Genomic DNA, 25,432 nt, shown 5'->3' with positions numbered 1-25,432 from the left:
CACCCCACATCCCTGGGTACTGCAGAGGCCTCCCTGGGCTGAGCTATGGAGGAGCATGAGTCACCCAATGTGCAGGCAGGAGCACCTTCCTCCATCCAGGTAAGCAGCAAGGACACAGATGTGCACCGACCCCTGTGCTAATCCCAGACCATAAGATTGCTGCAGCACACCCCAGGCACAACCCCAGGGGCCTCAGAGCCCTGAGCATGATCCAAGTGGTAGCATCAGCTTGGCTGAACCCCCCATTCTGCATCACACCACTGGACACCCCACCCTGGGTTTAATTGCCCCCTTTCCCTTCCCTGCTCTCCCACTAGAGGAGTGGGCATAGCCCCCTCCCACCCCAGGCACTGTGAGGAACCCTGGTGCAGGGTCCATCACCTGCCCATCCCTTCCCTCCACGTACTCCCAGCTCTGCAGAGCCCAGCTGGGCAGCTGCAAGCTCCCCTACCCCAGGTGTGTGGGAGGGGGCCCAAATGGGCACCACTGCACCCTGACCAAGCCTGACCCAGTCCTGAAGCCACAGTGCCATCTCAGGGCTCCCAGTTAGCACTGCCAGCTCAGCCCCACCTGCAGGGGATCCCGGGCTTATACCAACCCAGGAGCAGCCCAAGGCGGGGCTTTTCCCTAATTGCCAGCACAAGAGCAGGATGCAGGGCCTTGGTACTGCTGGCTCTGGGCAAGCTGCAGGGAAGATGCTTGGCAGTAGGCCCAAGCACATGCCTTTGGGGGCTGCCTTCAATCACCCTTCTCCCTCCATGAGCTGCAGTGCACTGGGAGAGCCTGGACAGATATCAGCCATCCATCCCTATCACTGTCCATTCCTTTCTGCCAAGCACCATCCCATTGCAGATGTCCGTAACCTCTCTGCAGTCACACCAACATCTCTCCCTCAGGGGAAACCCAGAGATGAGATGTCAGACATCCCTCTCCTGGCAAGCTGGAGCAAAGCCAAGGAGCGGGCTCGAAAGGCACAGGCAGACATGGCAGGGGGCGCACTGCCCTCGGAGAGAGCAGAGCCCTGCCCGAGCTCCGGCCAAGGGCTCCAGCCGCTGTTCCCGGCCCACGCCAGGGAGCGGCGGTGGAGGATCTCGCACTGCCCCCCCGTGGCCATGGCGGGAGGTGCAGGTGGACCCGAGACGCCTGGGAGGGCACGGGGCGCCAAGGGCTCCAGCCAACAGAGCCCAAGAGACGGTCGGAGGGGTCCTCGGAGAGACGCTCACCCCGTGCCAGGCCATTGCAGGCTGTCACAGGGACAGTCGCAGGCTCGGTGACCGCCGTCCTGCCCCACTCTCCACAGACACCCCACTCCTGTGCCCAGACCCCGACCTGTTCTATGCCTCCTGGGGCCAGACTACAGCAGAGTCCTCGGGGTCCTGAGGGGTCATAGCCTGAGTCCATGCCTGGGAATGGCCCACACAAAGGAGGAGACAAAGCGGTGCTGCTGTTTGGGCATCCACATTTATTATACGTCTGGGGCAAGCCCAGGACTGCCACTCGCCTGGGCCCCTCCAATCGAAGGCCAGCGACCCATCCTCCTTAAATATTGGTTATAAAACAAATTTCTTTTTTTCCTTTTTATTTTTTTTAAAAACCCCATATCTCTCTCTCTCTCTCCACTTTTTTTGCCTTTTTGTATTTGAGTATAAAAGCAGGGGCAGGTGCTCCACCTTGCCTGCCGCTACCTCCGCAGGCTGCGCTGTGCCTGCCGCAGCAGCGTGTCGAAGTCCAGGGAATCAAACTTGCTCTTGACGGGAGCCGGGTCAAAATCCTCCCGGTTTGAATCTGGAAGAGATGGAGAGAGGCTGCCTTGAGCCACTGACACAATTCTGCCCATCCCCACAGCAAACTTCTTCTCATCTTGCTTCACGTGACAGCGTCTAGACCCAGAGTTGGGCCGGCCTCCATCACAGCGCTGGAGAGATAGGGACCCCCCATTCAACTTCCCTTCAGTACAGGCCTGCATATGGCCCTGCTGCCAAATCTGAATGACACCAAGGATGGGGACCCCCTATAACTCGGGGAAGGAGGAGCCAATCCTTCAACGTGGAGGCTGCACGACTCACCCAAGTCGGCATAGTTCCTCCTGCAGAACTGCCGGCGGCCGCCAAAGCACAGGTCAAAGGGCTGCTCATCTGGGCGCCGCAGCTTGTGCCCACTCTCGATGGCAGCAAAGGCTTCCTCGGCATAGCGATAGGTGACAAAGCCATAGTTATCCCTGACACCGGAGAAGAAGGAGGATGGAAATCAGCAGCAACACAGTTACAAACACATTTGTCCCCCCTTGGTCTGCACTGCCCCCTTGAGTAATGGGAAAAGGGCCAAGAGGAGCCATCCCTGGGAAGGGGCTGACCCACATCCCCATAGCTCTTACCCCTCAGACCGGAAGTGCAGGGTGCACTCCTCGATGTCCCCAAACACAGAGAAGCGGTGCTGCAGCTCTGACCGTGTCATCCTGCTGGGGATCTTGCCAATAAACACAACTCGACGCTCCTCCTGCGGGCAGGGATGCCCCATCCATGAGCAGGACCTCTCCCAGAGAGCACCCTCCCTGCATAGCCACCCACCACACCATGCCCTGGCCAGGCAGGGCCTCCCAGCAATGCTGCCTGAATGCTGCGCCACCGTGGCTTTCTAAAGTGACAGAGAGCGTGGACCCCCAAATCTTTAACCCCATTTTCCCAGCCCTCCAGCACTCACTATTGCACGTTCCTTCTGGAGGATCCTCTGCCTTTGGTAGTGGTCCTGTGCATCGCAACTGTATCTGGCAGGGCAGAAACCAAACACATGAGCTTTGGGGTCACAGGGGTGTCAGAAGAGAGTGATCCCAAACACAAGGGAGATACTGAAGGAATGGGTCCATTCCTGCCCAGAACACAGGAGGCTGGGAGAGGGGTTGGGAAGAACTCACAGCCCTGCAGGGTGGCCACGCTCACCTTCTCCGTCTGTTACTCCTCCTGCGGGGTGAGGGGGAGCGGGACTGGCTGTGGGATATGGACCTGGACGAGTAGGAGGATGTTGATGATGAGGATGAGGACCTGTCACGGGACCTGCCACATGACCCACAGCTGGAGCGAGAGGAGGAGCTGCGGGAACATCTTGAGCGGTATCTGGGGGAAGGAGAGACACAGCTGAGCTCTCCCCATGGCCAGCACCACGAGGCTCCAGAGATGAAAAACACCTCCATCCTCCCCATGGTATCCAGCACCCCATTCGGACAGGACCCATCCCCAGGATGAACTGGACTGTGGAAACCTCTGCCCAAGATAGCCAGAGCAGTAACAACACTACAGAGATGTTGCTCCACTTGGCTTCCAACACCGCAGAGAGAAGGGAGCAGGCTCACAGCAGGCACAGCCTCTGAAGAGCAAGAAACAGTCCCATGGGAACTGTGAAGCACAGGATTGCAACCAGGATGGCCCAGGAGGGGTTGGGACTGCTGTGCTGAGCCCTACACCATGCACAGGATGACAATGGAGCCATCACATCCGTGTCACATGCAACAGCTGGGTGAATGGAGACTGCAAGAGCTTCCCTGGCAGGGTCAGGTAGAGCTTAAGGGCGGCAGGACCAAAACCTCTCTGGGATCAAGCTGTGCTGCCTCCAGTCAGGAGCACAGTCCATCTCCAGCCATGCTGCCCAGTGGTGGCCCCTGCCATAGGCAAACCCAGGCCTGGCGAGGCATGCTGCCTGGTACTGCCACATGTTCTCCTGGAGCACAGCAAGTCAGGATGGCACAGTCCATGGGGACATTTCTCAGCACTAGGCCAGCTGCATTTGCTGGAAAGACAAGCCAGATATGTCACTTGACAGTCCCCAAGCTGCACAGCCCTGGGACATGGTACTATATACTCGTCTTTTCCAGCTCCAGCCTCTACGTTTACTGGTCATCAGTGGAGGGGTCTTAGTTGGACAGGCCCCTCACGCCCAGAGATGTCTTCAGAACTGGCTGAACACCCAGGAAAGGACAAGAGAATCCCTTTGCCAGCTCCAGTGCTTCCCAGCCCAGCTGGGACAGGCTATGCTTCACTCAGATGCACAAGGACTCCAAAACAAATGCATCCCACAGAGACCAAGCTGTCCCGTTTCCCTACATAACCACCTCCATAAGGAGTGCAGGGAGCCCCTGAGGCAGCCAAGCCAGACGGGTTTTCCCCTGCTTGCCTCCAGCAGCTCCCTGGAGAGCTCTGCTGCAGCTCCTCTCATTTTTACACCTAGGACTGCAGCAGCCTCATAGCAGAAACACAAACACCTGCAGTAATACCCCAGAAAAAGCATCCAAGAGCCAAGATGCAGCCAAGAACCCATGTTCCAGGAGGAATAAGGAATCCTGGCTCAGTGGCAGCTTTGCAGGCGCACCTGCCCAGATATGGGGTTCAGCCAGACACCCACAGGCAGGGTGTCACAGCAGCTCCCAGTCTCTGTGAGCCAGGCACCCCTTCATAAGGGCCACAATGACAAAAAGGTCACAGGCATCAAGTAGGACCATAAAGAGGTGCCTGGGCACCTGCAAAAGACCAGCCACCAAACAACTGCCCCAAGAGAAGCGACAAACAATGCACAGCTTACCTTCGCCACCGCTTGGGGGGTGGGGAGAACGACCGTGACCGGGATCGGGAGGATGAGGATGAAGATGAAGACGAGGACTCACTAGCTCCATCTGAACTGGAGCTGAAGGAGCGGCTGGCACGGCTCCGGCCAGCCCTCCAGCTGTCGGCAGAGGGGCTGGGTGAGTCCTGGGGTCTCCGGTAGCAGCGTAGGGACCTCTTGGCAGCAGCATGGCTGGGCTGGGCACTGCGAGTCCGCACCTCCTGGTCCCGGCACGGGGATGCAGCTGGAGACAGGAGCACTGAGGTGGGGGGACTGCTGCACCTGGTGGTGGCCTTGTTGGGGATGGTAGTCCGATAATCCAGGGGGGCTAGGCAGGCTGTCCCCACCGGCTCCTGGATGGGCCTCACAGTGGTGGGGGGGGCTGGCGGGGTGGGCTCAGGTTGGTCCAGCGTCCGTTTGGTTAAGGAAGAGATGGGTTTGATAGTTATGTCCCGGTGGCGTTTGACATTCCAGCGGGAGCCGCCCTTGGCAGGGGGCTGTGTGCCAGTGATACTGTTGCTCTCCGGCCGTGCCACAGCTGGGATGCAGTAGTCATGGTCTCCCGAGCACACGTGGTTGGGGGCTGTGCCAGTGGGGGCCAGCACCACACTGTTCCCCTGGATCTTGTTTGGGGGCAGTGGCTTGGCTTTCATCGGCTTGGCTGTCTTCTGGGACCCTTCCTGGGATGTGGACCCAGGCGACTTGGCCTTGGCCAGCAGCGAGACAGCAGGTAAAGGCTTCCAGAGCTGATGGGGGGGCGTCGCTGGGGGAGTGAGGCCTGTGAGAGTAGCAGAAGGCTTTCAAGAGCAGCCCCTTGATGCAACCTGCCCAGCTGGGCTCCCTCATGGCCAGGCCTCCCTCACTCCCCAGGCTGCCTCCGAGCCCCACAACAGCTCTGCCAAGACACCATGGGCTCCCCTGCTTTATCCCAGGTATTCATTACCTGCCACATTGGCCAGCTCAGAGGCATGCAAGCCATCCGGGGGCTTCCTGTCCTGCTGAGTCTGTCCATCCTGCTGGATCTCAGGCCTGAGAAAGGGAAAGGAGCTTTGTCAAATGCGGCAGGCAAAGCCCAGCCCCAGTCCCCACACCTGGGGCACCCATTCAAGCTGCACCAATGGCCAGTCCAGCAGGACAGAGGATCCAAGAGAGCTGCAAGGACAGAATTTGCACAGCCTGGTCATGCTCATCATTGCTTCTCCCACTCAGTGCCAGCTCTGGCCCCAGTCCAGCGACGAGCTCATCCCCTCCTGGGCTGGTACGCACAGCACAGTTCACACCCTGACAGGACTTAGAGCTGCCCATGTCCCCACCAAAGGCAAGACTCAGCACTCTGCCAGGCTCCACACTGGGGCACCAGCTGCCCACGTCTTGGTACTCACCCGGAGCTCCCTGTTGGCCTCCTGTCCTCGGGGGGCTGCACAGGAGTCTCCTCCTTCTTGGCTAAAAAGAGAGCAGGTAGGTGAGGATGCTAAGAGGCCAGGACTGGAGGGCAGGGGACACACAGAATATCCCAGGCATAGATAGGGAAGAGTTTCACAGAATCCCAAACCCAGCTCCCTGCAGAGAGGAGCTGCACATCTCCTTTCATTCACAGACTCTTCACCACCCCCTTGGTCACTGTGGGGACCCCTGGCCACTTTCACAGGCCAAGAAAGAGATGGAGGCAGAGACAGTCCCAGGACAAGGCACCTGGCCAGAGTAATACGAGCCCACAGGCAGCAGCATCGCAGCCCCTCCACTCCCACCCCACCACAGGGAGCATGGGCAGCCCAGAAAGGCCAGCACGGCATAGAGGGAGGCCCACAAGGGACGGTACGCTGCATCCGCACCTTCAGACTTCTCAAACTGCTCCAGCAGGCTGGACAGGTCGGTGGCTTCAATCCCTGGGCCAGGGAGAAAGGGCAGCAAGTCAGGTCAGCCAAAATCCTCCTGGCACCACAGGGGTGCATCCCAACCCCATCCTCCCCCAGCAGCAGCCTCCCTGGATGATGGGGCAAGCGCTTGGGAGGAGAAGCAGTGGCAGAGCCTGCAGCAGCTCTGTGCCTCCTGCAGCAAGGACAGGAGCATGCAGTTCTGCAAACCCAGGAGGGACCAGTTTGGGCACAGCCAGCCCAGACCATCCACTGGAGGCAACATCCTAGCAGAGCACTGGGAAGAGACTGCAAGTCCATGGGCATAGCTTTGCCACCCTCACCACCAGAAGTGGAAGGAATTGGTTCTGCTGCGCGGGCTGCCAGCAGCACTGCAGCCTCACTGGCTGGTGACACTCAACCCATGGCCCCACAACCCTCCCACTCACCGATCTCGCTGATGAAGGCTTGCACAATGTCCTTGCTGCTGTCACTGGGCTGTGCCGGGCTGAGGAGCGGCTGGTGCCTCCATGGCCGCACAGCGGGCACCTTGTTGGGCAGGCTGCTCTCTCGACATGCTTTCGGTGGTGGTGCCACAGCCTGGGAGGTGGATGTTTGGCCAGGCAGCTCCTGCCCAGTAGCTGCCTTAGGCTCCAGCAGAGCTCTCTCCTCTGTCCCCTTGCCCAGCCCTACAGCCTTCTCCGTGGGGCAGGTGCCAGGGGACTCCCCAACAGGGCCAGCGGCAGGGGACACCTCCACAGGGCAGTGGATGTCAGCTGGGGGGGCCTTTGGGAGCTGGGTGGGGGTTACAGCCTGAAGCTCTTCTGGAGGCTGAGTAGGGGCAGCCTGGGGGGCTGGTGCTGCAGGAGGGACCCTGCTGGGCTGGGCAGCGGCAACCAAGGGGGCTGGCAGAGGCTGGGCTGAGGCAGGAGCCGGAGGGGCCTTGGGGAGAGAGCTCTCCCCTGCCAGCCGTGCCTGCCTCTTGCAGTCCGGTACCCTGCTGGTCGCTGGCCTGGTTGGGCCACCTGCAGCCCCCACCTCGCTGGCCAGGCCAGGTGGCTGGGCAGGGAAGGCCGGTGGCTCCGGGCAGCTGAGTACAGGGGCAGCAGGAAGCTGCCCTTGCAGGAGGGCTGTGCTGGGGTGGCTGCCAGCTGGGAAGGCAGTAGCAGCCTGCGCTGCTGTTCTGGGGTCCCTGTATGCCAGGGCAGGCACCGGAGGTGGCATGGGGATTCCTGGCCAGTAGGATGGCGGTGCCCACCCCACTGGGGCATAGGGTCCACCAGGGCCAAAAGGAGGTGGGGGTGGCACAGCCGGTGGGGGCCAGGCCATGGGTGGAGGCGGGAGGCCAGTCACCATGTGAAAAGCACTGGAGGAGTTGGCGACAGGAGGTGGGGGCAAACCATGGCAGCCCATGGGCTGGGGGCTGAAACAGGGCCAGGAAGGCACTGGTGGGTAAAGGGTGTAAGCACCGGCAGAGGCTGGCGGCATCCCAGCAGGGGCCATCCCAGCAGCTGGGGGCACGTTTGGTGCAGCAAAAGGCATTGGTGTTGATGGGGGTGGTGGAGCCGTGGCAGGTGCCGTAGCTGAAGCCAGAGCAGTGGGAGCTTTGCCAGCAGAAGGGCCAGCAGTGGGGCTGGTGGGTTTCTCCAGGCCTTTCTGAGCACTGTCTGCATCGGTGGCAGAACGCTTGGGTGACACCAGGCAGGGGATCTCTGCCAGCTCCGCTGGAGGCTCGGGGACGCTGGGCCACTTGCTGGCCACTTGCTTCTTGTCTTCCTGGCTGCCGCCCAGGCTGGACTGGCGGTGCAGCATGCGGATGCGGTATTCCCGCAGGCTCAGTGCCTTGGGTTTGGCTTCCTTGGGCAGGCCCTCACTCGGCTCTGCTGCTGGCAGGCTCTGGGGGGGCTCCAACTGCACACCTTGCTCCAGGAGCTGAGAGGCAGCCTCCGAGACCCCACTGCTCTGTCCAGCAGATGTCTGTGAATCTCCCTGGCCCTCAGCCTGGTCTGTCGGGTTGGGACATGCAGCTGCTGGCTGCCCCTCCACGCTTGGTGTGGTCTTCTCCAGAGGCACCACAGTCTTGTTCTTCTCTGGGGCCACGCTCACCATTTCTGGTGATGGCACCTTCTGCAGATCCTGCTGCACTTTCTTGGGCAGGAAGGCCCCTGATGTGCTCTGGGGCCTGCCCCGGGGTTGTGGTGCCCGCTCAGCATTCAGCTCCATCTGCCCCTCCTTCCGGGCTCGTTCCAGCTGCTGTGCCAGGAAGTCTGAGACCTGGACGGAAGGACATGCTGCCCGCTGACGGCTGGTGGCCAGTTGGCCCGGGGGCTGCCCAGAGCCAGCAGAGCGAAGCCGGTGGGCCACACAGTCCCTGCCAGGCCTGGCCTGCTTGCTTTGGTCCGGCTCTGCTTTCTTTTTCCGACTCTTCCTTGCTCTCTCACGGCCCCGTCCCTTCTCAGAGCACTCGCGTTTCCCACCCACTGTGGCTTCCGTGCTGTGCCAGGAGCTGCTGTTGGGACTCCAGGCTCCAGGTGCTGCTGCCTCTGGTGGGGAGGTGCCCTCCGGGGTAGTGCAAGAGGGCTCCTTCCCAGGCAGTTTTTCCTCCTTCTTCTCCTCCACCCCAGTTTCCTGGGTTGGAGCTCCTGGCAGCTCCTCTCTATCCTCTGGGATTGATGCCCTGGTACCCTCCTCTGCTCCCAGGAGCTGGAGCTCCAGATCGAGGGAGCTAGGAGCCAAGGGCTGCAGGACCACAGGGATCTCCACACTCTCTCCCTCGCCAGGCACAATTTCCAGCAAGACCGGACTGCTCAGAAGCTCCTTGGCCACGGGCTCAGTCTCGGGGTCCAGGCACACAGTGAAGGTGGGCAGGCAGTACGGGTGCATGGACTTCACCAGCTCACTCAGAGACACATCACCTGTGTTGATGATGCAGGGGTCTTCGTGCTCCTCCACTGCTGCCCCAGCCTCGCTCACACAGAAATCCACAGTCTTCATGCTGCTGCCTAGCTCCACACCCAAGGCAGCTTCCTCCTCTTCTTCCTCCCCATCACTGCGCTGTGGCAGGGGCTGCTCTCGGGCCCGGTGCCAGCCCACCTTCCTCTCCAGTCTCGGGGTGCTGCAGACTTGCTTCTTTGGCAGCACTGGGTCCTCGAGGCCGTGAGCAGCACAGTCCCAGGCCAGGTCTGCATCAGTCTGGGAAGGGGGACCACAGCAAGCATCAGCTCCTGGGCTTTCACCAGAGCTCTCCCAGGCACAGACAACTCTGGGTCTGCTGGAACTCTACAGCAAACCCCTGGGCAGACAAAAAGCTGGGACGCATTTGACCCTCCCAGTACGACACAACAGAGCTGGAAACCTGCCACCCCTATGGGAGCATCCCCAGTCCCCGGCACCCACCACCTGGGGCAGACCCTGCTCCTACTGCCACTGGTGCCTTGCAAAAGCATTGCTTCTGGGAAAGAATGCCTGTGCCAGGTGGGAAGGCTGGGGCTGGGGGCAGCAGCAGGGGCAGTTATCCCAGCACCATCCCAACACTGCTCCTTCAGATTCCCCTGCTCAGGTGCTCACCTTCCCAATCACAGAGACACTGCTGCTGAGAGGCCTGAGAGCCTTGGGCTGCTCCAGGGCAGGGCTCTCACATTCCAGCAACGGACGGGACAAGGTGAGAAACTTCTGAAACTGGAGAGGAGATGGACAGATGATGAGACAATGTCAGGTTTACGCTGCTGGAAGGGACAGGCCACCCGCAGCCCCACAGTGACCACGCACTTCACCCCACAGAGCCTGGAAGCAAACTCAGCCCTGTTTCACCCTCAGCATGTGCAGCTCCGGTTGGGGATGTGCTGCTCCCCCAAAGCCTCTGGCACATCTCTGGCTCTACACCAAGACTCAAAGTGAAGGCATGGCCTCCCAGGAGTACACCGGAGTCCTGGGGGTGTCCAGGCCTGGTTCAGCCCTTCTCTCACGTTACTAGTCAGAGGAAGCATCCCAGGTTACTGGGGACAAGGGTCCTACCACCTCAGGACACCCTCATGCCAGGACCTAGCAGAGCCCTGCCTGAGCATCTTCCCACAGGTTCTGGGGTCAGGCTGGCTCTGCCCTGCAACTCACCGAGGGATTCTCCCGCTCACGAGGCGAGGTCAGCAGCTCTGCATCCATGATGGTGTCAAAGGGGGACAGGGTCTCATCATCTGTGCTGTCCAGGATCTCCGTGATGGCAGTCAGCAAGGACAGCTCGTTCTGCACATCCAGGCAGACCTTGCTCTGCTAAAGAGCAGGGGCAGTCTCAGAAGGTGATGGGGCACAGCCACAAGACCTGGCCCTGGGGGACATTGCTGCCACTCCCACCCACGTCACAGCCAGAGCCATCCCGGCCACCACATCCCGCACCCGTGTGTGAGCTCCCACCTCGCACAGAGAGAGATCCTCAATGATGGAGATCACAGAGGAGTCAAGATAGTTCTGCATTGTCCCGAGGATCTCTTCAGCCTCCAAGATGGTTTCTGCATCCAACGACGTTAAGTTCAAGTCATCCTCGAGGGAAAAGCACTGTTGAGGAGCATGGGGAGCCAGGTAAACACTTTGCACAGCCCCACTATCGGTGCTGATCTCCTCCACAGCACACACGGGCTCCTGATAGCCTGTGCTGCAAACCGCGGCTGAGCACCCCCAGCCCCAAACACGCAGAGGAGGCAGGTGGGACATGGCTGCAGGTCAGAAGCTGGCACAGGGATTATTCCCTCTTGCTTTTGGGAGTATCCACCCCACTGTACAACGTGGTGTGCCACTTTCAGCCCAAGACCTGTCCGGTTACCAGGATGCCTCCAACCAAAAATTTCTGCCTGATTCACTCCGCAGCTGCGTGACTGGAAAAGATGAACTGATAAAACTGCAGCCTCTGCTCAACACCACACACTGCTCATGTGGGACAGGGAGGGGACAGGCAGGCTCCCGCCATCCCATGGACTGTCACGCGCTCCCCCAGCTCTGGCTCTTGGCGCTTCAGATAAGCCCAAAACCATTACGAAATTCATAACAAATTGCAGGAGTCAGCAACAGGGATGTAGCCAGCTGCCACTGCTGGTGCCCTACCCCAACACCTCTGCTGCAGGCTACCAGAGGACATGCTCTGTGCTTGCAATTCAGGACCAAACCAGCTTTGTTACTCTTCTTCCTTCAAATTCCCCGCCCCACATCCTTTCTTGTTCCTCAGCCACCTCCAGGGATGTTTGGGTAATGCTAAGTAACTTCAGAAAGGTCTCTGCACTACACTTCATGGTGCCATACAGTCCAGTGCTGCAGGAAGGCCAGGAAAAGGCATGAAAAGCCAGATGCCAGGTGAGGGCAGAAGCTGCAGCCCCTGGCTGAGCAGAGCTGCTGGACATACAGAGCAGAGCAGCAGCATAGGATGTCACCAGCACCTCCCTCCCAAAGCTGGCTGGGATCAGGCAGCAAGCTGTCTTCCTCCCCTTGGAGCAGCACTGGGAGAATCCAGTCAGACCTTGGGGGATGCTCATCTGATGCAGCTCACTCCACGTTTTACGCAGGTACTGCTGCTCACATGAGCCTGACCCCACACAGGACAAAATGTACCCTGTCCCTGTATAGGACCTGCCTAGCAAACAGGAAAGTGCAATAGAGGGAGAGCAAGCATTTCACTAAATAGGTGTTTCCTAGAATACGGCAGCACTAAAATGCCCAAACCCCTGGTTCATGGGGCTCTTCAGAGACTTGTTCCAATCAGACAGAGCAGGCACCTCTGGCTGCAGCACAGCCAGGAGCCCCGTGTGACCCCAGAACACAGGCATCCCAGGAACAGGGTGGGAATCAAAGCCCAAAAATCCACAGCAATGCCCCGCAGACACCCATCCCAGATGTTCCCAGCCTGTGACAGGGCAGCCTTAAAGACCAGGAGCCTGCAGTGGTTTGGGGCTCTGCAGCCAGTTTGGCAGCCTGGGCCAGCCTGCCCCAGGACCCTCTGCCTGGAAGCAGAGTCCACCAGTAACACCAGGACACCACCCCACTGTGTAGATCAGGCTACAGAGCAGTTTTGCCGCTCAGCATCTCCAGTCCCCTCCCTCAGCCAGTGCTGGCTGCCGGTCAGAGCCCGGCGCAGAGCCCACTGGCAGCCCTCTAGGCGCAGCCTGGCTGTGATTCCTGGCCAATCCTTACGCAGATACTGGGAGGAGCAGGGAAGTACATCCAGGCTCGCACACCCAGCTCAAGCACACCCAGCTCAAGCGCCGGCGCCGGCGTGCAGCGTGCAGCCCTGAGTCAGCGGTGACCGGCAGCCCTGAGTCAGCGGTGACCGGCAGGCAGAGGCACCCGGGCCACCAGAGGAGCCAGTAGGATGGAGCCCCAGCAGCCCAGGGACACGGGGGCCAACTGACCCCTGCCTGCTGACTGCAAGGGGGTCTTGGGGACACCCCCAGGTTGCATGGCCCTACCCATCTGGCCACAGGGCTGGCTCTCCCCAGAGGTAGCGTCTAATAAGAGGTTTCCAGCCATGACCAGCACTGGACATTTGGAGGGAGGGAAGCAAAATCCTCCCATTCAAATGGCCTCTTCCCGCAGCTCCTGCCCACAGCCTGGGAGGGGAGGGAAATCTCCCAAGCCTTCTTCGACTTCCTTGACTCAGCGCTTTGCAAGAAGGAGTCCCACAGCCGTGAGTCACCAGCGAGCCAGGCTGTGTTCCCCCAGGACTCCCTTTGATCCACCTGGGGCCAGGCACCTCCTGCAGCTCTTGTTGCTTGAGCATCACTTGTGCGTCAGGGCGGGGGTACGAACCAGCCCAGCCTGCTCCTGTGCCCTTGCTCACTCTCCTCCCTGCCAGACATCTCTGTGACCCCTAACTGAGGAGAGGCATCCCTCATGCTCCCTCTGTTTGCTTTACAGCAGGGAAGAGGGTCACAGGAACGTTCAAGGACGGGCTTCAGCTCTGACCACACTCTGCCCAAGCAGCCAGCACTGCCAGGGAGAAGGGAGATACCCACAACCCCAGAGCAGCTTTTAGACACGTGGGGCGCTGGGATTTCAGCCAACAGCTTGCAATGGACATGGCCTGAGCCCTGAGCACGGCCACCAGCTCCTGCGGCATCCACCCTGTGCAGGGGACACTGCGCCCGCTGTTCTGGTCCCCGGGAGAGACAACCAAGGCTCCTGCTGGTGACACGTGTGCCCGGCGTGCGATGGCTACGCCCCGAGCACAGGGCGGCCATGCCCCGGGCCGGCTGCCAGCACTGCTCTCACCGGGCCCGAGCTGCCGGCAAGGGCGCGGGGGGAGCCCGAGAACTCGGGGGGCTCCGCCCGGCCGGCGCGGCACAGCCAGAGGTTGCTCCCTGGATTCCTCAGCTTCTTTCAGGAAGCATCAAGCGGGAACACACCTCCCTTCCCCACACGCCGACCACTTTGCCCGCGTCGGGGAGGAGCAAGACGGGCTCGGCATGCCGCTGTGCGGGGTCGGGATGGGGGGGTGTCTCCCCCACAGTTCCCCGGCCACACAGGAGCACCCTGGAGGGGGGCAGAGGCGCGGGGCTCCCTGAAATCCCAACAAATGCACAACGCAGGCACCCCCAGGTCCCGTCCAGGGATGCTGCATCCCTGTCCACACAGCAGCGCACCGGCACCCAGCGCCCAGTCCGGCGCCGCCAGGTCCCACCGAGGCCACTGACAGCGGTGGTGGCGACAGCGCCGCGCCCCAGACCTGCCCCGGCGCCAGAGCCACTTACCCCGGGATAAAGCACCGCTTCCCGGGGATAACTCCCTGGTGCGGCTCGGTGAACCTTCCCCTCCCCGGAGCCCGCCACGTCTTGCACCCTCGGCTCCTCCACCGAAACCAGCAGGTATCGGTGTCCCAAACCGCCCCCTCCCCACTCCCCGCAGCTGCAGGTGACACAGGGCGGCGCCGGGATGGGGGGACCGCGGGGGGACGGCTGGCCCGGCGTCCCCCCGGTTCACACTCCTCGAGGCCGAGGCGTCACCTCCCGCGGCGGGCACCGGGCCCCCCCGCCCCGTCGGGTCCCGGTGCTGCCCCCCCTCCCCGGGGTCTCCAGGCGCCGCCACCGCCCCACCCGGTGGAAGAGCCCCGGACGCCCCACTCCTCGGCCCACAAAAGGGGCGCCCCACTCCGGGTGCAGCGGAGGTGCCCCCGGCCCGCGCTGACCCCCCGCCCGCCGCCAGCGCGCCGGGCCCGCTCCCGGCACACGTGGTGCCGCCGCCGCGGGAGCCGCCCCGGCCTCCACGTGTCACGGCGCGGCCCGGCGCGCGCGGCCGCCGCTCACCTGCAGGGGGCTGCCAGCGCGGAGAGGCGGCTCGCGCAGGGCTCCGCCGCCCGCCAGACCGCGCGGAGCGGCCGCGGCGGCAGCGCCGCCGGCCCTGGCCCCGCTGGCTGCGGGCGCCGCTCCGCCCCGCCGCGCCGCCATCTTGGCGCCTCCGCTCCCAGCGCGGCCACTGCCGGGCGCGGCACGTGACCACCGCCCGCCCCTCACTACAGCTCCCGGCGGCCTCCGCGTCGCCCCGCCCCGCGCGCGGCACGCCGGGAGCGCACCCTTTCGCCGCCGGCCGCGCGCTTAGCGGCGGACGCGGGCCTGAGGGGGCGCCGGACCGCGGTGGGGCGGGCGGCCATCTTGAGCGCGGGCAGGGCCTCGGGCTTCGCCGCCATCTCTGTGGCGGGCGGGGGACAGGAGGGTTGGCCCCGCCACGCGGCGCGCGGTGGGCGGGGCGGGTGTCACTGGCGGGAGGCGCCCCCTGGGGGCGGGGCGGGCGCGCGTTTTCCCGCGGCGCCGCAACACACGTGGGCACGGCCGGCGCGCAGGTCCCCGCTAATCCCGGGGGGCTGCCGGGAACCAGCGACAGCGCTGCTCCCGTCCGCCGCTCGTCCCACGGCTGTGAGCCTGCCCCTTGCCGGAGGTGCCTGTGCGGCAGCACCAACGGTGCTCCGCTGAGCCCAGCCTCGCGCGGGACTGCTGGGGGTGACACGCACGCGTGGCGGGCACGGGGGAATGAAAAAGAACTATCGGGAGTGAAAGGCGGGATGGGCACCGTGAGCTGACCTGCAGCCTCCTAGCACGGCTGTGGAGCAGGGCCGGATACTAAGTCACTGCCTGGGCTTGTGCTGCTGTGCAGAGGTGGCACAGAGAAAATCGCCTAGAGGACGTGAGGTATGGGAGGGAATCAAACTCGGCACACTGGACACAGCTGCGGTCCAGCCCGGCTCCCCAGGAGGGGCAGGGGAGGACAGTGTGCACAGCGCTTGGCCTGCCTCTGTTCGGTACCCTCTGTTCAGTAAGCCCAGAGTCCCTTTGGGAATGTCACCTCCTGTGGCTTTTTCTCTGGCTCCCAGACGGCAGGATCATCTCGCGGAGCTGAGGGATGTGCTTACAGTAGCACAAGTGCAGCACGGACATGTGGCAGGAGCTCTGCGGTGCAGGGTTTGCCTGGCAGGAGCTAATTGTCCTGGCCTCTGTGTCAGTTCCTGGGGCACAGACCTGCCGAGGCCAGATTCCCTTGGGGATCCACAGGATAGAGCTCCTTTGTTCAGCCTTGTGTGCCTGGTCATTAAGCTGGCCTATGTCTGACACACAGAGCCTCATCCTGCTGCTCTACTTCCTTCCACCTGTGCCACAAGGGACCTTCACCTTGTCCCACCTCAACTCTTGCCTCGCAGAGGCTGCTCCTCCCTGCTTTCATCCAGGAGAGCTGCCCACCTCCTCCTCCAACAAGCCCATAGCACCTTCAAGCCTCTCACTGGCACTCTTCTCTGGCCAAAATGCAGCAGCCAGGCAGCCATGTCCTCCTCCAGGGCTGGGGTCCATGTGTGAGCTCTGGAGAACACAGGGCACAGCGGGGACATGAGTGCACCCCTGGAGCACAGGGGACTGAGATAGTTATAACAGGCTCCTCAGGCCAGCACTTGCCCCCGGCACTGTGGAGGAATCAGGGGAGCCTGGGCAAGCGCTCTAGGCTTACTGTGGCCCAGGAGGGGCTGCCCCTCTGGAGGACACTGCTGCTCCCTGAGCACAACACATCTAAAGCAAGGACCAACTCACTTTGGAAATGCCTATGTCTGTCTCCACTGGCCTGAGGAGAGACCATCCATGACCAAGCACCCAGGGACCTGCCAAGAGGGATGTGGAACAATGTTCCCCTTTGGAGCCCCACAGCTTTCCTCCTCCTGCTCTGCACCTCCTCTCCCTCCCTGTCTGATCCCTGGGGCACATCCAGGGCGTGCAGTGACCTGCCTAATCCCTCTGTCCCTGTGTGTGGCAGGACTCTGTGGCACAACAAGGCCACTTTCTCACAGAGCAAGCCTAGCCTAGCCTAGCCTGCCCATGGGACCATATTCCCTACACATGGGGTCCCTGGGGTGTGATCAGAGGGAGTCCCATGTGCAGGTACCTCCCTTACCCGGCACAACCCTCGGCCCAGATGCTTTTCCAGCACAGGCCAACACCAGGCATTCCTGCTGGTTTATAAGGGAAAACAAACAACAGGCAGAAAGGAAAATGCGCATACTACAACCCTGGCTCCCCTCCCTCCCCTCCCTGTGTTGTCACCACTCCCTGGCCAGGCACAGCTTGATGCTGCCTGGGGCCACCCAGGCTCAGCCTGTGCAGCACCCAGGGTGGGCAGCTTGCTTGGAGCTAATGGGCACAGCTTGCAAAAGAGAACTCAAACCCTCGTGATGCTTGAAGGACACTCAGCAAACAGAAATGTGAGTCCCACCCAGGCAAGAGTAGATGGGCTGGTATTGGCTCTTCGGGGAGGAGGAGAGGGGGCTCAGGCTCCACCGGGCAGTTTGGTCAGCCAGGGCCGCTGCTCCCACCATGTGGCTGGGGCTGCATCTTTGTAGGCAGCAGAGGCACAGCACCTGCCCTGACTGGGGCCACGCCAGGCTCTGTCCCCACAGGCATCGTGCAGGGTTCTGCAAGAACCACGTGGGGCTGCAGCAGGATCCCTGTTGGGATCCTCTTGGGGTGGCTGTACCCAGGGAGACCTTGTCCGGAAGGCACTCCGCTCCTTCTGCCCTCGTGTCTCTCCAGCCCCAGGCCTCTCTAGGGATGCCATCATGTCCCTGCCCGGCACAGAGTGCAGCACAGACCCGAGCAGCTCCAGGCCTCCTGCCTGGCAGCTCCTGCCACCCCTGCATAAGGTGCAGAAAATGCCAGCCACCATGTCCTGCACGTGCCAAGCACTGCTACGAACCCTCTTCCTTCCTGCCCCCTGGCCCTGCCTGGCCCCTTCCCTCCCACCCACAGCTGCCTCGGGGCTGTCTCCTCCCGGTGCCCCGGGCTGGGAGACTCACGAGGTACCAAAAAGCACCGGCCCCATGCAGGCTGTTCCATGCAGAACACCCGTGGTGTCCTCTCGTCCCCCGGCTGGAAATCCCCATGAGCACCCCCTCTGCGCTCACCCAAGGGCGAGGGGGGCAGGACGGCCGCCTCAGCTCCGCGCCGCTCCCCCCAGCCTTGAGGACCCTCACTCACCCATGGGGGTCTGGGGGCAGCGCTCCCCGCTCCGACGCTGCAAACCCCATGGGCAGCGCCCTCAGAGCTGAGAGGGGGGCCCTTACCCCTTTGCCCCTTCCTTCTCTCCCCCACCAGTGATCCCCTCACACACCGCTCCCAACCCCACCGGCCCCTCACGGTGGCTTGGGGGGGGGGGGGGGGGGCGCACGCGCGCGGGCAGCGGCGGCGAGCCCGCGGGGGGGGGCGCGCACGCACGCAGCACGCACGCGCTTGCGGGGGGTGGGGGGAAGCGGGGGGGAGAACGGGACGCCCCGCGCACGCGCAGAGGCGCCCCCGCCCGCCCGCCCGCCGCCGGCGCAGCCGCCCCCGCCACCGCCACCGCTCCCGCTCCGCCGCCGCGGCCCCCGCCCCGAGCGCCCCGGCCGCCCCCGCCGCTCCTGACGCCGCCGCTGCTGCTGCTCCGCCGGTTCGCGGCGCGCCCGCCCGCCCGCCGCTGGCCGCGGCGCTGCCCGCCGCCCGCCGCGCCGGAGCCCGCGGCGCGCCGCCCATGCGAGACCCCCGCGGCCCGGGCAGCGCGCAGCGACCCCCGGTCGGGCCAGGCATGTGAAGATGTCAGTGGGCTGTGCATGCCCTGGTGAGTGGCGCGGCGCGGGGGCTGTCCCTGGGGCTGGAGTCCCTGCGGCACTGGGGCTGGATGGGGGTCTGGGGCCACTTGTGGGGTGGGGGCCGCTATGGTGTCGGTGTTGGGGTCTGGCTCCACAAAGAATAGGAGCTGGGGTCCGGTTATGGGGCTGCGGTCCTCACTGCATTGATGCTGGTGTCCTGCTGTGGGACTGGGGTCTCCATGGCATTGGTGCTGGGATCTGGCTGTGGGGCTGCGGTCCCCGTGGCATTGGTGCTGGGGTTCCCATGGTATTGCAGCTGGAATCTCGCTGTGGGGCTGGGATCTCCATGGCACTGGGGCTGGGATCTGGCTGTGGGGCAGGAGTTTGCATGGCACTGATTCTGGGACCTGGCAGTGGGGCTAGGGTCTCTGGGGCATGGCTGCTGGGAGATGACTGTGAGTCAGGGAACACTTCCATGTGGGTGCTGAGCTTTGGCCATGGGGCTGGGGTCTCCACGGCACTGGTAGTGGGGACCAGCTATGGGAGTCAACAAAGTATGGGCACTGGAGTCCCAGCACTATGGTGTGGCCATTGGGTCCGGCCATGGGAATGGATTCCCCATCGTATGGGCTGTTACAGTCTAGCTGTAGGCTGGAGTCCCCAGGGCATGGACACTGGGGTCTAGTTGTGAGGCTGGGACCCCATGGCATGAGTGCTGTGTATGGATGCTGAGGTGTGTTGGACCAAGAGGTCTGGGACCCAAGAGCACATGGGTGCTGGTACCAGCCCTGGGGCTGGGACCCCACAGGCAGGGTGCTGCAGGGGTGTTGGGTAGGCATGCAGATGGCACTGTGAGGGGTGACCTCGAAGCAGCCCCTGTGGCTGGAGCTCTGTGGGGTGCCCCAGCTCCCCATGTGCACAGTATCCCTGGAGGAGCTTGACCATGGTGCTGGTGGAAAGGGTGCTGCATGCCCTGCCACCATGGCCATTGTGGGGTGCCTGCTGAGGGGCTTCTTCCCTATCCTGGCCCCTGTGGGCTGGTGAGGCTGCTGGAGTACATGGGAGATGTGATGAGTTGGTGAGGTCTCAGCACCCAGCAGGGTGCTCCCACAGGGATGCTCGTCTGGACGCCTGGGCTCAGGGGCAGGTTTGGGGCAGCTGGCCCAGCTGCATCGCCTGCTGCTGCATGCAGGATGTCATTGTGCCAGGAACAAGGCAGGGCAGGGGTTCCAAGGGGCTGCCGGAGCCTTCTCCCACACCAGGTCCCCTTGGCGCTGGGCGGTGGACAGGGGGAGCCAAGTCCGGGGGGCCCTGGGAAAGGGGCTCTGCCATTTCCCTAGGCATCTGGCACTTGGGGTCCCTGCAGGGGGACAGTGGGGATGCTCCTCAGCCCAGCTTCTGTGACAGCATCCCTGTGGTCCCGAGAGAGCCTCCTGCCAGGTCAGGACCCCCATGCTGGGGGTCTGCCGTGGGCAGTGGGACACTGTGACAGCACATGGTCCCCATGCATCCCCTGGGGCCACCTCTGCTGAGGGGTTTGTGGTTGGATCCCGGGGCTGGGGAAGGGGGTGCCCCTGCGTGGCAGCCCCCCGCCCCTGCACTGCCTGCGCCTTGCCGCCGTGTTTCCATGAAGGCAGGCGGCCCCTTCCCCCATCCTCCTCCTCCTCCATCTCCCACTGGAAGCTGCCAGAGCGCTGCTTCCTCAAGCAGAAAGTCACGTGAACCTCCCTGCGAGCCAGGCCGAGCAGCCACAGCACCCGCCCCGCAAGCACCCCGCACCGGGGGCACAACACCCCTCTTGACACCCCCAGCCTTGGCAGGGGTCCTGCCTCGGCGGGGTGAAGGCCAAGCCACAGCTGACAGTGGGGCCCTGTCACGTCCCCCAGGAACTGGCCCCGTGCCACCGGGAATGTCATCGCCATGTTGGTGGGCGCAAAGAGGGGGGGTCTTCCCTCAGTGCGGTGATGGGGGGCCATGGGGTCACCCCGCACCTGGGAGCATCCCTGTGGATGGCTTCCTGTGCTGTGGTCCCCCCCACGCTGCTGCTGCTGCTGCCCACTCCCCCGCAGTGGGGAGGACACGCGGGTGCGTGCAACGTGCGTGTGCCCCCCGCCTTTCGCCCCGCTCCCCCGCCGGGGCTGGGTGGCACATCCAGAGCCTGCGCCCCCTCCCCCTTCCCCTCCCCGGACTGTTTATCGGAATATAGAAAAAACAAGCTCTGCCGCTGGCCTCCCGCCAGCCAGAAACATTTAATGAGCCGCTCTGCCCAGGCTGCTCTTCAGGGCTGCATTAACTTGGAGGAGTTTCCTGCTTGGGAACTGCTGCTGCGGGGGGGTTGGCTGCCCCCCTTCGAAGTTGTGCCTTCTCAGGGAGGCTGCGTATTCCTTGCCATCCCTGGGGGTGCATCCTGCCCCAGTGTACCTCCACTTGCACTCCTCTGGGGATGTTTCCCTTCTCCTTTCCTCCCTCTCCAAGAGCTTTGGGGCTGGGAGGCTGTGCAACTGGAAACCTGACGCAGTCCTTGTGCCTGAGAACGGTGGGAAGCTGCTGGGGCCAGTGGAGGGCTAGGGGCGTTTTGGCCCCCACCCCAGATGTGGAGAGGTGAACAGGGAGAGTGTGGCAGGCTCAAAGAGGAGGTGGCGGAGGCCGGGGCAGCAGCTGCTGGGTGCTGGTGCCGGTGGTGCTGTGCCCTGGGCTACTCGGAGCAGGGCCATCAGCCTGACAGCTCTGCTCAGCCCTTCTCACAGGGGAGGGCTTGGCATCCAGACCTCAGCAGGGCCCTGACCCCTGGGGGCACCGCTCACTCTCCCAGCATGCTCTGCACTTTCTTTCTTAATTATTTTTATTATTATCATTATTTTTCCCCCTGTAGTGATGGTGTCAGTGCAGAGAGGGAGGAGGGGAGCAGAGCGAAGCGGAGCTGTTCTCTCTCCCTACAGGGCTGGCTCCCGCTTCATGGCAGGGAAGCAACTTTCCCAAGGTCAGCACCTTCCCTGGGATACCTTGCAAGGAGCCAGCCTGTGCACCCCTCGTCAGGAGGGAGAGCTTCCCAGCCCACATGCTTTGGGTCCCAGCATGGACATGCCTGGCCGGGGCACGGCCCATTGCCGTATCCCTCCCTTCTGCCAAGCTGGCGCCATGCGTCCCCCACCGTCACGAGGCCGAGCTGTGCCACATGCCTTCTGCGACAGATGCGCTGGGAGAGGGACAGCGGCGAGCGGGCTGACTGCCGTGGCGGGGGGGTCAGGCAGCCCTGACCTGTGTTGGCTCTGCCTCCCCAACGCCCCTGGGACTACCTAGCACCTTGGGGTGCACCTGGGCCTGCTGGGGACAGAAGTAATGGGGGTTCCAAGGCTTCACTGTACACGTTTACGTGCTCTTGTCCAGGCTCTCTTCATGTTACCAGCGATGTTTGGATGGAACACGTCGTTAGCCCTGTCCCCCTCTGCAGCAAAGTGACCACATGGTAGATGCTGTCTGTGCCACGTTGCCTTCCCATGCCTGGCACACTCCAGCAAGGTCAGGATGGGGTTGTGGCTATCTGGTGCTCAGCAAAGTGATTCCTCAGGGGTCTGGTTGCTGATGTGAGGTTGTGCCATCACAGCTTTCCTTAGGGCTGGTGCAAGCTCACCCAAGATTTGCCTGGACAAATGTGGATGGGTTAGCTCTGTACCAGTGGTCTCAGCACTGTGTGTCTGTGCAGGGCCCCGAGTTTATTCCAGAAATGTTATCTGCTCAGCCCAAACTGCTGTAAAAGCTACTCCCTGGGGAGTGAGTGCCCCAGCAGGGGATGGGACCCCCAGGGCAGGGAGGACTTGTGGCCAGGAATGCACTGGCCAGGTGACTGCATGCCCCCAGGCAGGGCAGGAGCCACAGCACAGTGTCCCCTGTCCTTCTCTTGCCTATCAGCTCACTGGATTTGATCCCAGCCTCTCCTCCCCCGCTCAGCTATAGGGTTGCCCAGCCACATGCATGTTGATTGTACACACAAGGCATGGGTCTGCATGGTGTGCCGGTAGCATGCTGGGAGCACTCTGGAGCGCCCACGTGTACCCGTGCGCAACAACCATCGGTGCGTCCCGGGGCACGCGCTGCACCACCGGCACAGCCTGCGAGAGCCCCTGGCTCCATGTGGGGTGACACTGGGCCCGTGGGGCGGCCGTTGTGCATGGTGTGGGTGCACCCCCGGGTCTGGGAGCAGCGGGTATGGGGGCAGCTCCCCGGGCGGTGGGTGCAGACAGGATGGGGCTGGGTGACCGTTATCAGCCTGCCCGCAGGCTGCAGCTGTGGTTTCCTGCCGGTGCCTGGGGGAGGGTGCTGGGGAGCAGGCAGGGCTGCCAGACCCCACCTGGAGAGGGGGTGGTGGCCACTGTCTACCCCTCTCTGGGGTCTCTGCTGGGCAGGGTTGAGGTAGCTGCAGCAGGGGTGATACTGGCAGATTTTGGGACAATTCACTGCAGCGTGCTCATAGGGGTGTGGGAGAATGGGCTGTGCAGCAGCATGGGGTGTCTCCCTTAAGCAGGGGTGCTGGTGAGGGACCAGGACCTCCCAAGAGCTGTCAGACTGTCCCCTTGTTGCAGCTTGCCCCCTTTCCTCCCAGGCAGGTCGTGGATCGGGGTGAACGTTAAACCCAGGGTGTAATCTCCCCTGTGGCAGGCACTGGCCCCTGCCCAGCCCTGCCCCACCCTGCCTCCAGGGTGGCCGATAACACCCTGCCTGCACCCCTCTTCTGCTGCTTCCCTAGGGGGCCCTGTGGGGTGTAGCTCCTGTCCCCACTTTGCAGGGTCTTGCTCTGCCTCTGACTTTGTGGAACCCACAGTTAGGTCCCAGAGGTTCCCATACACTAAGGCGACAGTTTCTGTGACCAGGATGGCCCTACGGTGAGGGGGTGGCAGGCAAGGGGTGGGTGGGGCCCCTGCTTTCTGTGGGAGCAGAAGCCTCGGCCCCCCTACTACACACCAAAGGGCTGGTGTTGCGAATGCAGCCAGGTTTCTGCAGTGCAGCCCAGGTGCATATGGGACATAGCGCTTGCAGCCCAAGCCAGGCTGGGACATTGGCAGTGCTTGGATACTGCTTGACGAGCCTAGAGGAGCAGCATCTCCCACCACCCTTTTCTGCAGCAGCCAGTTGCTCCAACCTCTGCTCTGCTACTTGCATCCTCCTCCAGCTGGGGTCCTGTGCAGCCTGGGGGGCTACCCTCGAGGGCAGGGGTTGCCTCTGCCTACTGTGGGCAGCTGCAGGGTAGTGGGTGCCAGCTCTTGCCCACCCCAGCTCCTGCCTCCCCGTTGGTGAGAGCCCAAGGCAGCTCATGGCATTGCAGGCACGCAACTCTGCCGGGCATGGGGCAGGTCCAGGCGCCCCGACCTGCCTGCTCAAACCGGCCCAGGATGAGCCTGGGGCAGCTGTGGGCAGGAGCAGGCAGGAGCATGGCAGTGGGAGCTCTCTCCCCACAGGGAGAGCAGTGCAGAGCTGCTGGAGGAGCCTGGCATGGGGCAACAGTGCACGGAGTCAGGAATGGGCGTGCCATTCGGGCATGGGGAGTGCCAGGCTGCCAAAAGTCCTTGCAGAGGGGCATTTCCCCACCGAGGCTGGGGAGGCTGGGGAGATGTTGTTGATGCTCCTCCCAACTCAGTGCCCCTGCCAAATCCTCTGGGCAGCCACGGCATGCCGAGGCGCCCTGCCTGCTGCCAGCGCGTGCACAGCAGGAGGCTTGGACCATGGAAAAGTCTCCTCCTCAAAATCCCAGGCTGCCCCCGAGTGGAGTGGATGGGGCTGTATGTCGGTCTCGACAGGAATTGGACCTGGAGATGTGGGAGCTGCCATCCCCATCCCATGGTGGCCGTGTCCCTGCTTGGCCTAGCTCGTGGGGAGGAGGCAGCCACTAACAGGAAGGACACGCATGTTAGCAACAAAAACACAGCAGCGAGAGGAAGCAGAAGCAATGCATTATTGATGGAGCTATTTGATGCTGCTATATTCAGAGAGCTGCTCCAGAGCGTTCAGCAGCACCATGTTTGGGGTGGCAGGGGGGTGGGCTCTGCTGGTGGAGAGTTACCTGCTTCGAGTCAACCATGTGCAGCCCTGGCCCCAGGAGATGTCCCCTACCTTCTCCCAGAGGGGCTTCCAACATGGGAGAGCATAGTGACATGTGGGTACCAGGAGTCCCTGGAGTTGCAGTACTAGGTGTTGAGGACTGTGTTGTGATTTCCCTTGGAAGCAGCATTGCCTGCCCCTTGGAGGGGTGATGGTCTTCTTGCAGGACAGAGGGCAGGCGCAGGATGCTGGGGCTGTGCAGCCATGCTGTGTGTCACCCCCTCCCCGCTGTGAGATCCCAGGCCAGGAAAGGGGCTGTAAAATGAACCATTCTTGTAACATGAGAGAATCCACCTGGAGCCTCCCGAGGAGCCTTAAAACCCTGTGGCTCTGGCAGGCTGGCCCCAGGCTGCTGCCAGAGGGGCTGGGGCTCACTGCTGCAGGTGGCCGTGCTGGGGCCGAGCTCTTGCAGGACACATGTTGTGATGTCTCAGGGACAGCATAGGAACACTGTGGGGCATTTCTGTGGTGCTGGTGCCGTGGGGAAACCTCTTGCTGGAAGGACCTGCCAGAGCTTACTGCACCTTCCCCTTGGAGCCTGTGGCCAGCCCAGCGGTGATGTGGCCAACCCACCACACCAGAGCAAGGTGTGATGTGAGGGTGGACATCCCATATGCTTTGGACCACATGTGCTTTGGGGTCCTGCACCCTGCTGCAATCTTTCTCTACCTCCTCTTGTTCTGGAGGGGGTGGGCAGTGATGCATGCACTTGGTTGCTACTTGTCCAGGGCTCACATGCTCAGGTTATTTTCCCCGTCCCCTGTGGGATGCTCAAGATGTGACCCTGTAACTTCCCACCCTGCCCTGGCAGCCAACTTTCCGCCCA

The 25,432-nt window shown here is 62.6% G+C and overlaps 2 protein-coding genes across 7 annotated transcripts in view; one reads left to right on the top strand and one right to left on the bottom strand.

Annotated features, from left to right (window-relative positions):
* Positions 1–1,445: 1,445 nt before the first annotated feature.
* On the bottom strand, positions 1,446–17,868 carry PPRC1 (PPARG related coactivator 1). 4 transcript variants are annotated; one of them, XM_032695690.1, is made up of 14 exons: positions 17,854–17,868; positions 10,851–10,991; positions 10,554–10,709; positions 10,011–10,121; positions 6,893–9,635; positions 6,423–6,476; positions 5,973–6,033; positions 5,534–5,619; positions 4,570–5,368; positions 2,937–3,110; positions 2,701–2,764; positions 2,375–2,496; positions 2,067–2,218; positions 1,446–1,785 (listed from the first exon to the last, which is right to left on the bottom strand). In XM_032695690.1, the coding sequence occupies exons 2-14, from the start codon at positions 10,908–10,910 to the stop codon at positions 1,682–1,684; spliced, it is 4,686 nt and encodes a 1,561-aa protein (XP_032551581.1). In that variant the 5' UTR covers positions 10,911–10,991; positions 17,854–17,868; the 3' UTR covers positions 1,446–1,681. The 4 variants fall into 4 exon arrangements, with proteins under 4 accessions (XP_032551581.1, XP_032551582.1, XP_032551579.1 ...); XM_032695691.1 differs by lacking the exon at positions 17,854–17,868 and adding an exon at positions 17,166–17,623; XM_032695688.1 differs by lacking the exon at positions 17,854–17,868 and having other exon boundaries at positions 10,851–12,663.
* The window catches only part of LDB1 (LIM domain binding 1), a 28,766-nt gene continuing 18,792 nt past the window's right edge, over positions 15,459–25,432 (top strand). Inside the window, exon 1 of one of the 3 annotated variants that reach the window (XM_032695696.1) lies at positions 15,459–15,601. Coding sequence is in view for 2 of the 3 variants with exons in the window: in XM_032695695.1 (XP_032551586.1) it covers positions 18,518–18,542 (25 nt within the window). In the remaining variant the exon portion in view is untranslated. Of the gene's footprint in view, positions 15,602–18,309; positions 18,543–25,432 lie in introns of those variants that run through there. The other 2 variants (XM_032695695.1, XM_032695694.1) reach the window with 2 other exon arrangements.

This window comes from Chiroxiphia lanceolata, chromosome 8 (genome assembly GCF_009829145.1).
Source record: "Chiroxiphia lanceolata isolate bChiLan1 chromosome 8, bChiLan1.pri, whole genome shotgun sequence".
NCBI lineage: Eukaryota > Metazoa > Chordata > Aves > Passeriformes > Pipridae > Chiroxiphia > Chiroxiphia lanceolata.
Note: the sequence above shows the minus strand (reverse complement) of the source record. Positions and strands in the feature narration are given on the sequence as shown.

Excerpts from the sequence above, each read along its gene's own strand:
- PPRC1 (XM_032695688.1), bottom strand. The coding sequence starts at position 11,147 with ATGTCCCACCTGCCTCCTCTGCGTGTTTGGGGCTGGGGGTGCTCAGCC. Across the intron at positions 5,369-5,533 it reads TGAGCTGGCCAATGTGGCAG|GCCTCACTCCCCCAGCGACG; the intron begins GTAATGAATACC and ends CTACTCTCACAG. Across the intron at positions 2,219-2,374 it reads CTGCACTTCCGGTCTGAGGG|GGATAACTATGGCTTTGTCA; the intron begins GTAAGAGCTATG and ends CTCCGGTGTCAG.